Raw genomic sequence first — 13065 nt, 5'->3', positions numbered from 1 at the left:
TAGTCCAAAGGGGCTTCGTTTTGGGACTCAGGCTTGAGAAGCCCAGATGTGACATCTTAGATGCTCCAAGAGAATAGGCAATTGTGAGTGAATGTAAGATATCAATCACGGGAGGTGGGGGGCGGGAGCTGGCTGGTGAACTCAGTCAGAGCCAGGGCTCCATTTACAGTGGCTGTAACCCCTGGACTATCTGCCCGGGGTGGGGGGCAGACAATGCACTGGGTATCAGCCAGAGTAGTTAGGGCTGCCGCTAGACACAAGTAACAGCATGACTGAGCTGGGTAAAGTGGTGCACACCTGTTGTCTCAGCACTCAGGAAGCCAAAGCAGGACCCTCACAAGTTCAAGGCCAGTCTCGGCTGGCCACAAGGATGGTCACATTGTCTCCCAGGGGCTCAGGGAAGGAAGACACATATCACAGCCCCAAACCTCTGAGTCTGGTGAAACATGTCCTGCCACCAAGGACCTGTCTGTCCCCTGGAACATGGAAACTGTCATATATTTGCTGTCCTGGAAGCAAATAGTCACTATGTCACATTAGCCATGTCCCACAAGGATACAGTTACTCTGTCACCACCACAGACACTATGCCAGAGCTAGCCATCACTGTCACCATGTCACAACTGCACTCTGCAGAGTGCAGATACAGCCATGATGTTACAGCACTGTGACAGACACCAACATAGTCACTTTAGGACAGTTCAGAAGCCCAGAACCACAATGCCACTGTCATAATCCTTGTCTTCACAACAGTCAGGCAGAGCCCTGAGTGCAGGCAGCCCAAGCCTGTCTCACACGACTGAAGACCTCTCCCTGAGACTACCACGGCAGCAATCCCAGCTACTCTCTATACCCTCATCTGTCACTTCAGAAAGGTGGGAACTCTTTGGTGGAACGTCATATGCCCTTGGCACAGGTCCATGGGGCATCTTTGGGTGCCATGAAGCCCTAACTGCCTGGCTGGGCTTGTTCCAAGTCATAATACAGGCCTGGACAGTGCTCCCCATAAGAACTCCTGGATTCCTAACACCAGCTACTGTAGGGCTGCCCTGATCCAATTCTCCACCTAGTGTGCTACCCCATCGGAAGTATCCAGAGTGGTGGTTCTGGCACCCCTTATGGAATGCTCCCTAGGGTACTACACAATGATTCCAGCCCTCACTGAGTCTCTCCAGGAGGTACTTCCTTTCCAACAGCTGCTCTAAACCATTACTGTCTAAGCCTCTAAGACAGCATGAATCCCCCGACCCCCAACTTTACCTCGCATAAGAAAAAGGGCTTCTGGTGCAGTGGTGCCCCCTCTCTCCACCCACGCGGGTCACGCTGACCCCCCACCCGCCCCACAGCGCCCCCTTTGGCCAGCTTTGCGTGTGGCGCCCCTCGAGCTCTTGTGCGCTCCGCGCGCCGGGGGAGTCTCACCGCCTACTGCTGCCTCCGCCGGTACCGGTGCCGTGGAAGGACGAGGGCCAGGACATGCGGGTAGTCCGCAGGCCTGGCCGGTCGCCAGTGTCCACGGCGTCGGCGCGCTCTATGGGCCGGTGCGGTGAGCGCTCTGTCTCTGAGCGCTCGGCACTGTCCGAGTAGCCGCGTTGCTGGATGCGGATCGGGGTCCTCGGCTGCCGCCACAGGTGCTGGGGGGGCGGCTTCAGGGTGGCCTGGCCCTCCCGGGGCCCCGGAAGAGAGAGAGACAGGCTCCTTTCCGAGGGGGCGGCCGGAGGCTCCATGGCTCCCGCTCTGTCTTGTGGGGCGCCTGGGGGCAAAGCGTACCCCTGGCCTGTCCGAGCTCAGTGGCGCCACGGCCAAGGTACTTGGGGACCCACGGGAGCTGCTGGCCTCAGTAGGGCCATGGCGCCCAAGGGCGGAGAACGCGGACGGCGGCGGCGCCGGTGTCCTCCTGGCGCTTGGAGCCCGCTGCGCTCTCGGAACCCGGCGCCAGCCGCGACTCCCCGCCCCGGCCCGCCCCTCCCTGTCCCCCGCACGCCGGGCGACTGTCACAGCGCCACCCCCTCCTCCTCCGAGGAGAGGAGGGTGGCGATCCTCCACACCCACGCACAGCCCAATCCCGCCGGGGAGGGGGCGCGCGCCAATCTCCAAGAGCCCTTTGGAGCAGCAAGCACGCATAGGGACCAAAGAGTTAAAGGGTTAATGGCATCAGGACGGAGACATCCGACTGGTTGGCGGGGTGTCACTCAGCCGCATCTATCAAGGCTGGGGCGGAGTCAGGGGCTGTCGTATCCTCGGCTCTAGAACCCCAGTCACCCTTTCTCCCAGGTCCCCTTTTCGGGGAGTGGTCCTCGTGCCAAGAAGACGCGGTGTCTGCAAGCCAGCAGTATTGCACGCAGGACCATGACGGCTTGTGGTTCCTCCACCGCCTGGCGGGATGTGAACGCACGTGGCCCCTTCCGAGGGTTGTCTATGTTTTCGATGCCGCTTGGAAGTGTGTGCGCGCACGTGGTGGCTGCTCCCGCTGCTGCTGTCGGGGGTGTAAGAATGCGCGCGCACGTGTGCGTCCCGTCGGGAGGGCGGAGCGTCCCGTGGGGTGTGTTCCGGTGGCCCAGGACTGCGCACACCTTCCCACGCACTCCGGCGCTGTATTGTGATTATGATGGGAGGTTGCTGGTGCGCGTTGTGCACATGATTCTTCCTCTGTTGTCTTGACTGTGACTGAGGACACGTGCTGGTGTGTGGTCGGCCTGGAGGGCTCTTAAGGTTTTGGGGGGGTGTCCTTTTGGGTCCCCCTGTGGATAATATATATGTATCGCTACCTCTTTTTATCTTTCAAAAATTTTTATTAGTACATTAATTTTGTGTGTATGTGTATAGATATCCGTGTCCCCCACTTCGTCATCCAAATGCTTCACATCTCAACTCCTGCAGCAAGAGTTGGTCCAGCTGTGTACCCTCAGTCCTTGCAAATAGCCATTAGATGTGGTGGGGAGGAGAGGTCAGGGGACATTCTGTGGAAGTCAATTCTTAACACCGGGTGGCAACTCACTTAGGCAAGCTTGATGGCAAACTCCCTGACCCACTGAAAATCCCGCTGGTTCAATCGCCGCCCCCTCTTTTTTTTAATTTTTAAAGACTTTAAGCTCTTCGAAAGGTAAACTGAGGCAGATGGGAGGGGTAGCAGGGATAGGAGAGCCTTGGAGGTGTACCTCACCCCTGTCGTTTTCAGGCGAGTAAACAATCGGAGCCTCTTCCCCGCGTCCCCCGCCCTCAGAACCCCCCTTCCGGCACCTAAATCCGGAGTTGCCGTGACTCACGCTCCCGCCTCCCTCAGCGCCGTGCCGAGCGAACGAGCAAAGAGCGAGTGGGAATCCGAGCGCGTCCCCATCCCTCCTCCCGGCTCTAGCTGAGCCCGGATGGCTGCTGGGCTGGGGGGTGGGGTGCGATGCGCCCTCGTACCCTACTTCCCTCCCAGGCTAGATCGCTGCTCAGACGCTGCAATGTCCCTTGGTCCAAACCCTCGCCCCCGTACATACCCTCTTCTGGTCGCCTAGGGTGGCAGGTCTTATATACTTGCCCCCACCCCCGTTCTTATTAACACGTAGGCAACAAACCTTTCCCAAATTCCAACTTCCTCAACCACTTTTCTCTTGCTGGAGGGGACTCAGCGTGGGCGAAGGAACGCGGCATAAGAACTGGCCCCCCACCAACAGCCCCAGGTGTTCCCCAAAGCCAGAACTGTATCTGTTCCTTACTTTTCTCAAGCATCTAAACGGGATTTGACCGTGCCCAACTGTACCTTGTAACCTTGGCCCCAGCTTTGGCTGAGTGTCATGGGGCTGTAAACCTGGAGGTGGAGAATGGGGGAGGGCCACACTGGGCTGCAGGTAAAAGGCTCTGGGACTGAGGTGAATCAAGCAGGACTTGAATTAAATAGAAGTTGGAGTGTGGGAGAGGGGACTTTTTTCTCTCATCTGTAAATAGTATCATGGCTTAAGCAGAGACCCTAGAAGCCTTCAAAGGAGTGGAAGGGTTTTGGGGATAGGAGAGGTTGTCATTACAAAGATGGGGGGGAGGGGCTGAGTCTGGGCAGGGGTGGTGGCAGTCGCAGCCAGCTCAGCTCTTTGGCTCTCTAACTGAGCTCCTGGCCACGACATGGGGGGCAGGGCTAGGTTGTCCTGGGAGGACTCAGATGAGAAAGCTAGAAAGCACAACTAGTGGGCTGGTAAGATGGCTCGGCAGGTAAAGGTGCTTGCTGTCAAGCTTGACCACTTGAGGCAGATCCTCGGAACCACATGGTAGAGTGAAAAGAACTGATTCTTAAAGTTTGTCCTTTCACCAAAACACAGACGCACAATAAATAACTAGGTAAATAAATACACAAACAAAACTAACAAAATAAAAATTGTTAAAAAGTGCAGATAGTGGGCTGGAGCGATGGCTCAGTGGTTAAGAGCCCTGACTGCTCTTCCAGAGGTCCTGAGTTCAATTCCCAGCAACCACATGGTGGCTCACAACCATCTGTAAAGAGATCTGATGCCCTCTTCTGGTGTGTCTGAAGACATCTACAGTGTACTTATATATAATAAATGAATAAATCTTTTTTTAAAAAAGTGCAGATAGGGCTTAGCCTTTTTTCAAACACCCCAAGCCTTGGACCTACTCCAAAATGCTACTACCATCCTGGTTAAAGCTGAGGGATCTAGAATGCTGCCAGCAGAGAAACTGAGGCAGCTGCACCACACACAGGCCAAAGGCCAGCCCTGCACTCTGAATTTCCTGGGCATCCAGAAGGCTCTGGAGGAGCCTTTTCATCCAGGTAGGCCCTGCTGACTCAGGCAACTTAAGAAAAGGTTTCTGAGGCTGCCAGGCTCCTCCTGGAAGAGCTGCCACAAATCAATCACAGGCTTCAGGCTTGTGAGCTACATTTACAGACATTGGGAGCACTGGAAAGGCTTGTGGTGGGCTTAATTCTCCCATGCTTACCTCCCAGTCGGATCCCCTTCCTGCCTACCTGTTGCCATTCTTTCTGACGATGAATATTCGAGGCAGTGTCAGCCTCTTGCGACTTGGCATTGCAGGAACTCCAGGATCCGAGGGCTCAGGCTAAGCCCAGCCCGGACCAGGGCTTGATGAGAGAGGGTGGTGCAGGTCGGTCCCAAGCATGTTGGCACGGCAGGACTCGGGTCTTTCAGTGTCTCTGTGGAGGGACATGGGTGGAATTGGGGCTTGTCTTACTGGTCTAATTGCCAGGAGGAATAAAGCTACTTAGGTACCCCACAGAGCAGCTAAACAGGCCTCTCATCTCTGAGCCTCCCGTAGAGGATGCCCTCCCACACTTAGATGGGAAAGAGCCCTCTAAAGCCATAGTAATTTGCAGTGGGAGGGTAACTTATGTAGCCTAGGCTGGCCTTGAATTCTTGGTCCTCCTGCCTCAGTTTACTACATGCAGTACAGATCTGGGCTACTGTGCCCTATTTTATCATCTATTCCCACACTTTTTTTTTTCTTAACTTTTAGACAATGTTGCCGTGTAGAACAGGGGTCTTGAGATCACTACCTGCCTCTCTCCTCTCAAGCGCTGGGATGAAAGGTCTCTCTCTGTATCCAGTATCATCCTTTGTAAGTGATCCAGTCGTGTTTTCTAATGAGTTTTTCCCTTTTCCCTTAGTTTCCTCTACCTGAGACCCTCAGGTCCTCACCCAGGACGATCTTCCTCCACCTACTGCCAAAACTGTCTCCCTGAGAAGTCACAAGAAAGGCTCCCTCGCCACTACCTTAGGGCTGAAAATTTGTCAGTCTGGAAAGCAGTGGGAGAAAGTGCAATCAAAGGGGTAAACTGAGGCATAAGTGTGCACTCAGAAAACAGCTACATTGACTAGAAGGGGTGTCTCAATATCTTGCCTAAGCCCGGCCCCAAACCCAGGTCCTTCCTCCGCCAGGCTCCTGGGCTTAGATCTGGCTTGTGAACAGGACCCTGCGGGCTCCTCTTCATCCAGCCGTCCTATGCCAGTTCAGCGAGTCCAGGTCAAGGGTCACCTGCCTGTGCAGAGGACCAGAGGCACCTTCTGTTAGAACACGTGGGCTCCCCCTGCAGATTGGGTCTGGAACCTTCGCAGCCCCTTCGCCTATTGCTCGCTCATCTCTCCCAAGGGTGTATGTGACGTCAGCGGACGTCAGCAAACAGCTGACGCAAAGCTTGCGGAGATGATGCCCTCCCATTACCATGATGACAGGTGACGCACGCGCGCTAGGGAGGGTGTAGGTGCGGCGGCAGGCCTCTGGGGGCGCAGTGGCCTCTCTGCTAGTTCCTTGCGGCCCCACGCTGGGACTTCCCCGTCCGGGAATCCCACGGAGGAGCCGGCCGCGTTCTGCGCGTGGTCCGAGCTGGGGGCCGTAGGAAGCGCTCCTTCGAGCTGTCGGGCTTTCTGCTACACCCAAAATCCCCGAAATAGCTGCGGTGTGCGGGGGCCGGCGCAGAGAGAGACGGCGGCTTCTGGGCACAGATGGGGGACGCACAAGGCAGAGGCGCGGGAGACAGACAGGGACTGGTGGAAATAGAAACAGACAGACAGGGACACAGACGCAGCTTGCGGTGACGGGGGATGGGTGTTGGGGGTGGGGGGCTGACTACTTTCGTACCCTGGCACTGAAGATATGGGTTGGGGTGACCATGGGTCTTTGACTTTACCTCTCTGAGCCTCAGTTCCCTTTTTTCTTTCCAGACGGGTATTATGTAGCTCAGGTTAGCTTTAGACTTCTTCCCTATGACCTTGAATATCTTATCCCTCTTCCTTCACTTCGGTGCTGGGATTACAGGTTTGCAACACTAAGCCCATTTAATAGGTCCAATTTAGGGCTTCCTGCACAGTATGCTATGCAAGCGCTCTATCAACTGAGCCACATCTCCAAACCCCAAAACAAACAAAAAAACCCAAGATCTATGTAGACCAGGCTGGTCGTCAACTCACAGATCCACTTGCCTCTGCCTTCTGAATGGTAAGGGCATTCACTAGGAAGGTTTCTGCCCTGTATATGCCACCCTCCACTAAGTGCCCCTCATCTTCAAGGGCCCCTAAAGCAAAATGACAAGCCCAGTAGAATATCTGCTCTTCTGTAGATTGCTTTCATTCTTCTGCAACAGGACGTTTTCAGTAGCAGTTGTTGTTACCACTGCTACTGCCTATATTGCCTATATATCTGACCTATATCTATCTGCCCACGCTGGAATATCAGCTATAGCCTGGCACTTTTCTCTCAGGCCCAGGCTGGCCTGGAACTCAGATTCGCCTGCCTCTGTCTCCTGAGTGCTGGGATTAAAGGCTAACCACTAACCAGTGTGCCTCCAGTTTTTATGTGCTATGAGCTACCACATCCAGCTAAGTTATTTCTGTGTGATTGGACTCACATAAATTCCAGTCTATCAGAAATGATTATAACTTGGAGTGGAGAGTCAGTGAGATGCTAAGGATCCCCTCCTGAGTGCCAAATAAGCTACTACTAAGCTATATGATGCTCCCTGCTGTTGTATGTGGTATGTGATGTGTGTGAGAGAGAGAGAATGAATCTTGACACATAGCCCAGGATGACCTCAAACTCAGTCTTCCAGCCTCAGTCTATCAAGTGCTGAGATAGATGTGAACCACCAAGCCTGCCTCTTCCCACTTTTTGAGATTTCACATTCTGTATTGCCTAGTTGGCTGCCAACTCCTGGGATCATAAAGCTCTAATTTTCCCAGTATCTAAGACCAGAGTCATGTGTCACTGTGCCCAGTTAGACATGGTTGTACACAGTCATTCCCCCTCCATGTTACGGATCACCAGAATTAATTCTTTCTAGCTTCTTTTTCTTGTCTTATTGCAATGGCTGAGATGGTAATGCAGTGTAAGGTAGAAGTGCTGACTATGATTATCTTCTGATTGTATGGGGCAATGGCACCCTTCACGCTCCCACAGACTCACAGAATGCTGAAATAAAGAAGGGGCACGGGAATAATGCAGTGTAACTGCAAGGGACTCTGGTGGTACAGTTTTGGGTTTTGAAGGCTCTGGGAGAAAGAAATGTTGGATATGAAACAGGCTGTCCTGGAACTCACTGTATAGACCAAACTGGCTTTGAACTCACAGAGATCCACCTGTCTCTTCTTCCCAAATGCTAGAATTAAAGGTCTGCATAACTACATCTGGCTCTGATGTTGTTTTCATTTTGATGTTCATGTGTATGAACCTGCATGTGTGGTAGATTCACGTGTGGGTGCATATATGAATCAGACTTATTATTTATATTTTATGTATACCGATGTTTGTGTATATACCATGGTTAAATGCTCTAAGTTGTAGATAGTTACAGATGGCTGTGACCTGCCATGTGAGTGCTGGTAATTGAACTTGGGTCCTCTACAAGAGCATTAAGTGATCTTTACCACTGAGCCATCTCTCTAGTCAACTAGCTTTGACTTTTAAAGGCTGTGAAAGAAAAGAAAAGAAGGACGGAGAGAATTCGTGTAGCTGCAAGAGAGTCTGGTAGCACAGGTTTCTGTTCCTCAGGTTCTGGAAAAAGGGAAGAAAGGCACCTTCTCTCTCTATACACACAGCTACATATGCTCAGCCCTATAGAGAACAGAGCTCAAAGTATGATACCTAGATTCTATAATCATACCAGCATAGCTGCAGTCAAAGCCTACCTCTCCCACGTCCTGGTGGTGTTAACCTGGATAAATCACCAAGCCTCTCTGGGCTTCAGTTTTCTCACCTGTAACATAAAGGTACTATTTAGCTCATATATGCTAAGGCTGATGTGAGGATAAGAAAAATAAGGTAAGGGAAACTCTGAACACATGATCCAGGCACTCACAAAATGCTGGCTGCCATCCTGTTTACTATAATAGTAATTGTTAAGGCCAGGCTTTGTAGTACACAGCTTTAATCCCAGCGCTTGGGAGGCAGAGACGGGTAGATCTCTGTGAGTTTGAGGCTAGCCTGGTCTACATAGTTTCAGGACAGCCAGAGCTATATAGTGAGAGACTGTTTTTAAAAAAAAGTATCAAAACTAGTAACTGTTGCTTCACAGAGCTATAGATGTCCTTGAGAAGCCATAAAACATTCAGAGAGGCTAGCACTGTTAGTCTCCTTGCTGTTCCTGGACACTTAGAAAGTATTCAGACCTCAGGACCTTTGCACTTCTTTTCTTACCACCTACAAAGTGTCTCAAGGTAGTCTGTGTTCTTTCTAATCTGGGATCCCTTCATCCTGTTGGTGTGAGCTAGTTTTTAAAATTTAAACTACCTTTTAAATTGTGTGTGTGTGTGTGTGTGTGTGTGTGTGTGTGTGTGTGTGTGTGTATGTGAACTGTAAGAGTGTGGTGTACGCGTGCTCCTACCCTCATGTAGAGGCTACAGAAGAACTTTCAGGAGTCAGGTTTCTGCTTCAACCATGATGCCATGCTTCTAGATATGAGGGTCCCTGTCTGTCCCCAGTTGGCTTTGATACTAAAGGATTGCCACTTCCTCAGGGCCACTTCCCTGATCGGGTCTGGGGGAGCAGAGATGAAATAGATTTTAAAGGATGTTAACTCAGGAAGACGGAGTGTTTGCTAGCCACAGGGAGGTTTAGAAGTGCCCAGCAATTGAGCTAGTCAAGACCTATCCAAATTAGCTGGCTTATGTAGGTCTTTCATTCTCAAATCCAGAGAGCTCTGGTGGGTGCAGTGCATGCTCGACCTGCTGGGCGCCAAAGCAGTTTAACTAATTCATGGCTACAGTGTGACAGACAGTGTGACAAGCAGCTTTACCTGTTGGCCCATTTAGCCTCCTCTGCTTTAGACTATTACAGTAAGTTATGTGGCTTACTAATTACCAATTTATCTATTTATATACTTATTTTGCTTTTTTTTTTCAAGGCTAGGTTTCTCTGTGTAGCCCTGGATGCTCTAGAAATCTATAGATCAGACTTGTCTCAAACTCACAGAGATCCACCTGCCTCATCTTCTGGCGTTGGGATTAAAGGCATGTGCTACTTCCTCCCAGCTATCAATTATTGTCTATCTACCCCCAACCCCTTTATCTTTCAGCACCGGAGATGAAACCAAAGGACTCCTACATATTCTCCCACTGAGCCATCCCCCAGCCTCTCACTAATATGTACACTAGACTATAGTCCTGTCTGTATCTCGAATGCTTCTAGCAGCCTATGGTACACACTAAGAATTTAGGAGCCTAGGGGTGTGTCTCAGTCAGCAGAATGCTTGCCCACAATGCACCAAAGGCCTGGGGTTCCATCCTCAGTACCATAAATGGGCATGGTGGTGCATGGCTATAATCCTAGAATATAAGACCCTGTCTCAAGCAAAACCCAAATTTTTAGGGAATAAATGAGAGGAGAGGAGAAGGGTAGGGACAAGCTTCCATTGTCCACATAACTGCCTGTGCTTTTTGTAGACAGGATCTCTTTTTTGTAGTCCTGACTGGTCTAGAATTCAATAAATCAACCAGACTGACCTCCAGGTCCCGTCGATCTGGATCTGCCTTCCTCTGATTCGTGACTATAGGGGTTAAAGGTGTGAGCTACCACATCCAGCTCTGTCCACTCAGATATAAAGCTGTGTAAAAATAAGCCTGGAGAAAGGCCCAGGCAAGGGAGGAGTGGAGATTCAGCCTGCCTTCTCTGACAGAGGCCTGCACGGAGAGGTACAGATAATACAGCAGGCTGCACTGGGCTTTGAGTGTCTGTTTGCTCTGTGTCCTGTGTGTCTGCCTACTCAGTCCTTAGACTCACAGGCCTCCATGGCAGTTACGAATTGTTTACCCTCAGCCACTGCACTGTAGACCGCCAGGAGGAACTATTCTCAACGGTCCTTTTCTCGTGGTATTGCAGAACTAGGCCTTAGTCACTAACCCTGTCTGGAGCCTGTATTCACACCATAGCCCAGAGCGTTTGCTCTCACCTCAGCTCCACATGTAGAGCAGACGCACCGTGAAAACCTGTCAGGAACCCGGGCATGCCTACTTGTGTTTACATTTGCGTGCAGCTTCCTAGATAGCCAGGCATGCGCAGTGCACGCAGGGCTGTTCTGTGAGTCTGCGTGGGCCTGCTGAGATGAGAGTCTATGCAGACTGTAGAATGGACAGATCACTGGACTGGCGCAGGCTGGATGGACAGCTGAGTGGCTGTCATCTGCTTTTTGGGATTCATGTATGTGGACGAAGCAGGAAGCAGTGGTTAAAGATGCAAGTTTGCAGTTGGCAAGATGGCGGGCGTAAGGTGGAGAGAGGTGTTTGCTGACACATCGATGACTTAGCTCAGTCCTGGAACCAACATGGTAGAAGGAGAGAACTAACTCCCATACGCTGTCCTCAGGCCTCAGTACATTTGCTGTGGCACCTGGGCAAGTGTGCAAACACACACAGACACACACCATGACAATATATTATGAAATAATTTAATGTAACATTAAATTATTAAACACCCACTGTGTTGGTGCTCACCTGGAGTCCCAGCAATAAGGAGACAGAGGCAAGAGGATCATGGGTTCAGGGTCACCCTAGGCTATATAGTGACACCTTGTCTCAAAAATCGGGGGTGGGTCTCCTGTGGAGCCCTTCCTTTCCTGAGGATCTATAAGCAGTTAATGGTTGCTGGGGGAGGGAGAGATGTTTCTTTTAGAGGTGTTGCTGCCAGTAAGGTAAGGCGTCTATGATCCTTTAACAACTGTAATGAAATTCACTGGATCACCCAAAAAAACAAAAAACAAACAAACCAAAAAAAAAAAAAAAACCTGAAAGACATGAGGGGGGGTCAAGGGAGGGTGACTTTGGTCAAAATGTATTCCTTATGTGCATGTGTAAAAATACTATACTAGGGCTGGAGGGATGGCTCAGTGGTTAAGAGCACTGACTGCTCTTCCAGAGGTCCTGAGTTCAATTCCCAGCAACCACATGGTGGCTCACAACCATCTGTAATGAGATCCAATGCCCTCTTCTGGTGTGTGTCTGAACACAGCTACAGTGTGCTCATAAATAAAATAAGATCTTTTAAAAAAAAATACTGTACTAATTATTATGCATAATCAGTATATTAGTGAAGGAAAGGAACTCTGAGTTAAAATGCAGGTTCTGGGTTGGGTATGCCTCAGTGTCAGCACTTCCCCCAAAGTAAAGAGAATGGAATGGGTTCCGAGTACAAATCCTTACTCAGTCCCTCAATGTCCAGGACCACACTGAATCCCAGTCTCTAGTGTGTATGTTCGGTAGGAGAGCAGCTTTGTGTGGATTGGACAGCCTGTGTGTGGGCCGAGAAAGTCACCCCGTAGCTGTTCTTCCTGGGCATCCAGTTGCAAGCAGCTACTCATCTGTCTCATGGCCCCAGCTTTTTAAATGTCGTCAGCTGTTTGTTTTGTTTTGTTTTTGTGAGGTCTCTCTATGTAGTCCTCACTGGCCTAGAACCAAAGTTCCAACTCCTGTCTCCTGAGTCCAGCAGGCCAGGCCCTGTCCTCAGTTGGATCTCTATAAGGAGGGCTACTGTTTTAACTGTCCATACGAGTCCTTTGTATGATTAAGAGGCAGCCACTCACAAGGTCCAGACCAGCCTGGAATTCCAATCTTTCTGTGGTGACTACCTGGGTGCTGGGTTTAGCACACAGTACTTTTTCTACTTTCTTTTCTCCACTTGAAAAAAAAATGACATTTAGCTGGGTGGTGGTGGTATACACCTTTAAGCCCAGCACTTGGGAGGCAGAGACAGGTGGATCTCTGGGAGTTTGAGGCCAGCCTGGGCTACAGAGTGAGTTCCAGGACAGCCAAGGATCTGTACATCCCTTGTCTTGGTGAAACCCTGTCTTGGTGAAATAAACAAAACCCAAAACAACAAAAAAGAAAAGAAAACACTTTCATTTATTTATTTCTGTGGGGAAGGTGGGCATGTATAGCACAGTGCATATGCTGAGCTCAAAGACAGGGTTGGTTCTCTCTTCCACCGTGTGAGCCTTGGATCTCCAGGCTTGGTGGCAAGCACCTTTATTCTCTGAGCCACCTTGTTAGCCCCTATTTTTATAAGAATGATGCCTCATCTCTTGTGTAAGAGCAACAAGGCAGGATGGCTAGCACCTGTCTTCATAGCACTCGGG

General features: G+C 50.8%; 1 protein-coding gene across 12 annotated transcripts in view; it reads right to left on the bottom strand.

Moving 5' to 3' along the window:
• The window catches only part of Pde4a (phosphodiesterase 4A), a 62759-nt gene that overhangs the window by 45132 nt on the left and 4562 nt on the right, over positions 1–13065 (bottom strand). For 4 of the 12 annotated variants that reach the window (XM_087560576.1, XM_087560584.1, XM_087560578.1 and 1 more), the window contains exon 2: positions 4960–5145. In XM_087560576.1, the coding sequence (XP_087416702.1) occupies positions 4960–4969 (10 nt within the window). In that variant the 5' untranslated portion in view covers positions 4970–5145. 12 annotated transcript variants of the gene reach the window in all.

Source organism: Rattus norvegicus, chromosome 8, assembly GCF_021556685.1.
Source record: "Rattus norvegicus strain SHRSP/BbbUtx chromosome 8, alternate assembly SHRSP_T2T, whole genome shotgun sequence".
NCBI classification, from domain to species: Eukaryota; Metazoa; Chordata; class Mammalia; order Rodentia; family Muridae; genus Rattus; species Rattus norvegicus.
Note: the sequence above shows the minus strand (reverse complement) of the source record. Positions and strands in the feature narration are given on the sequence as shown.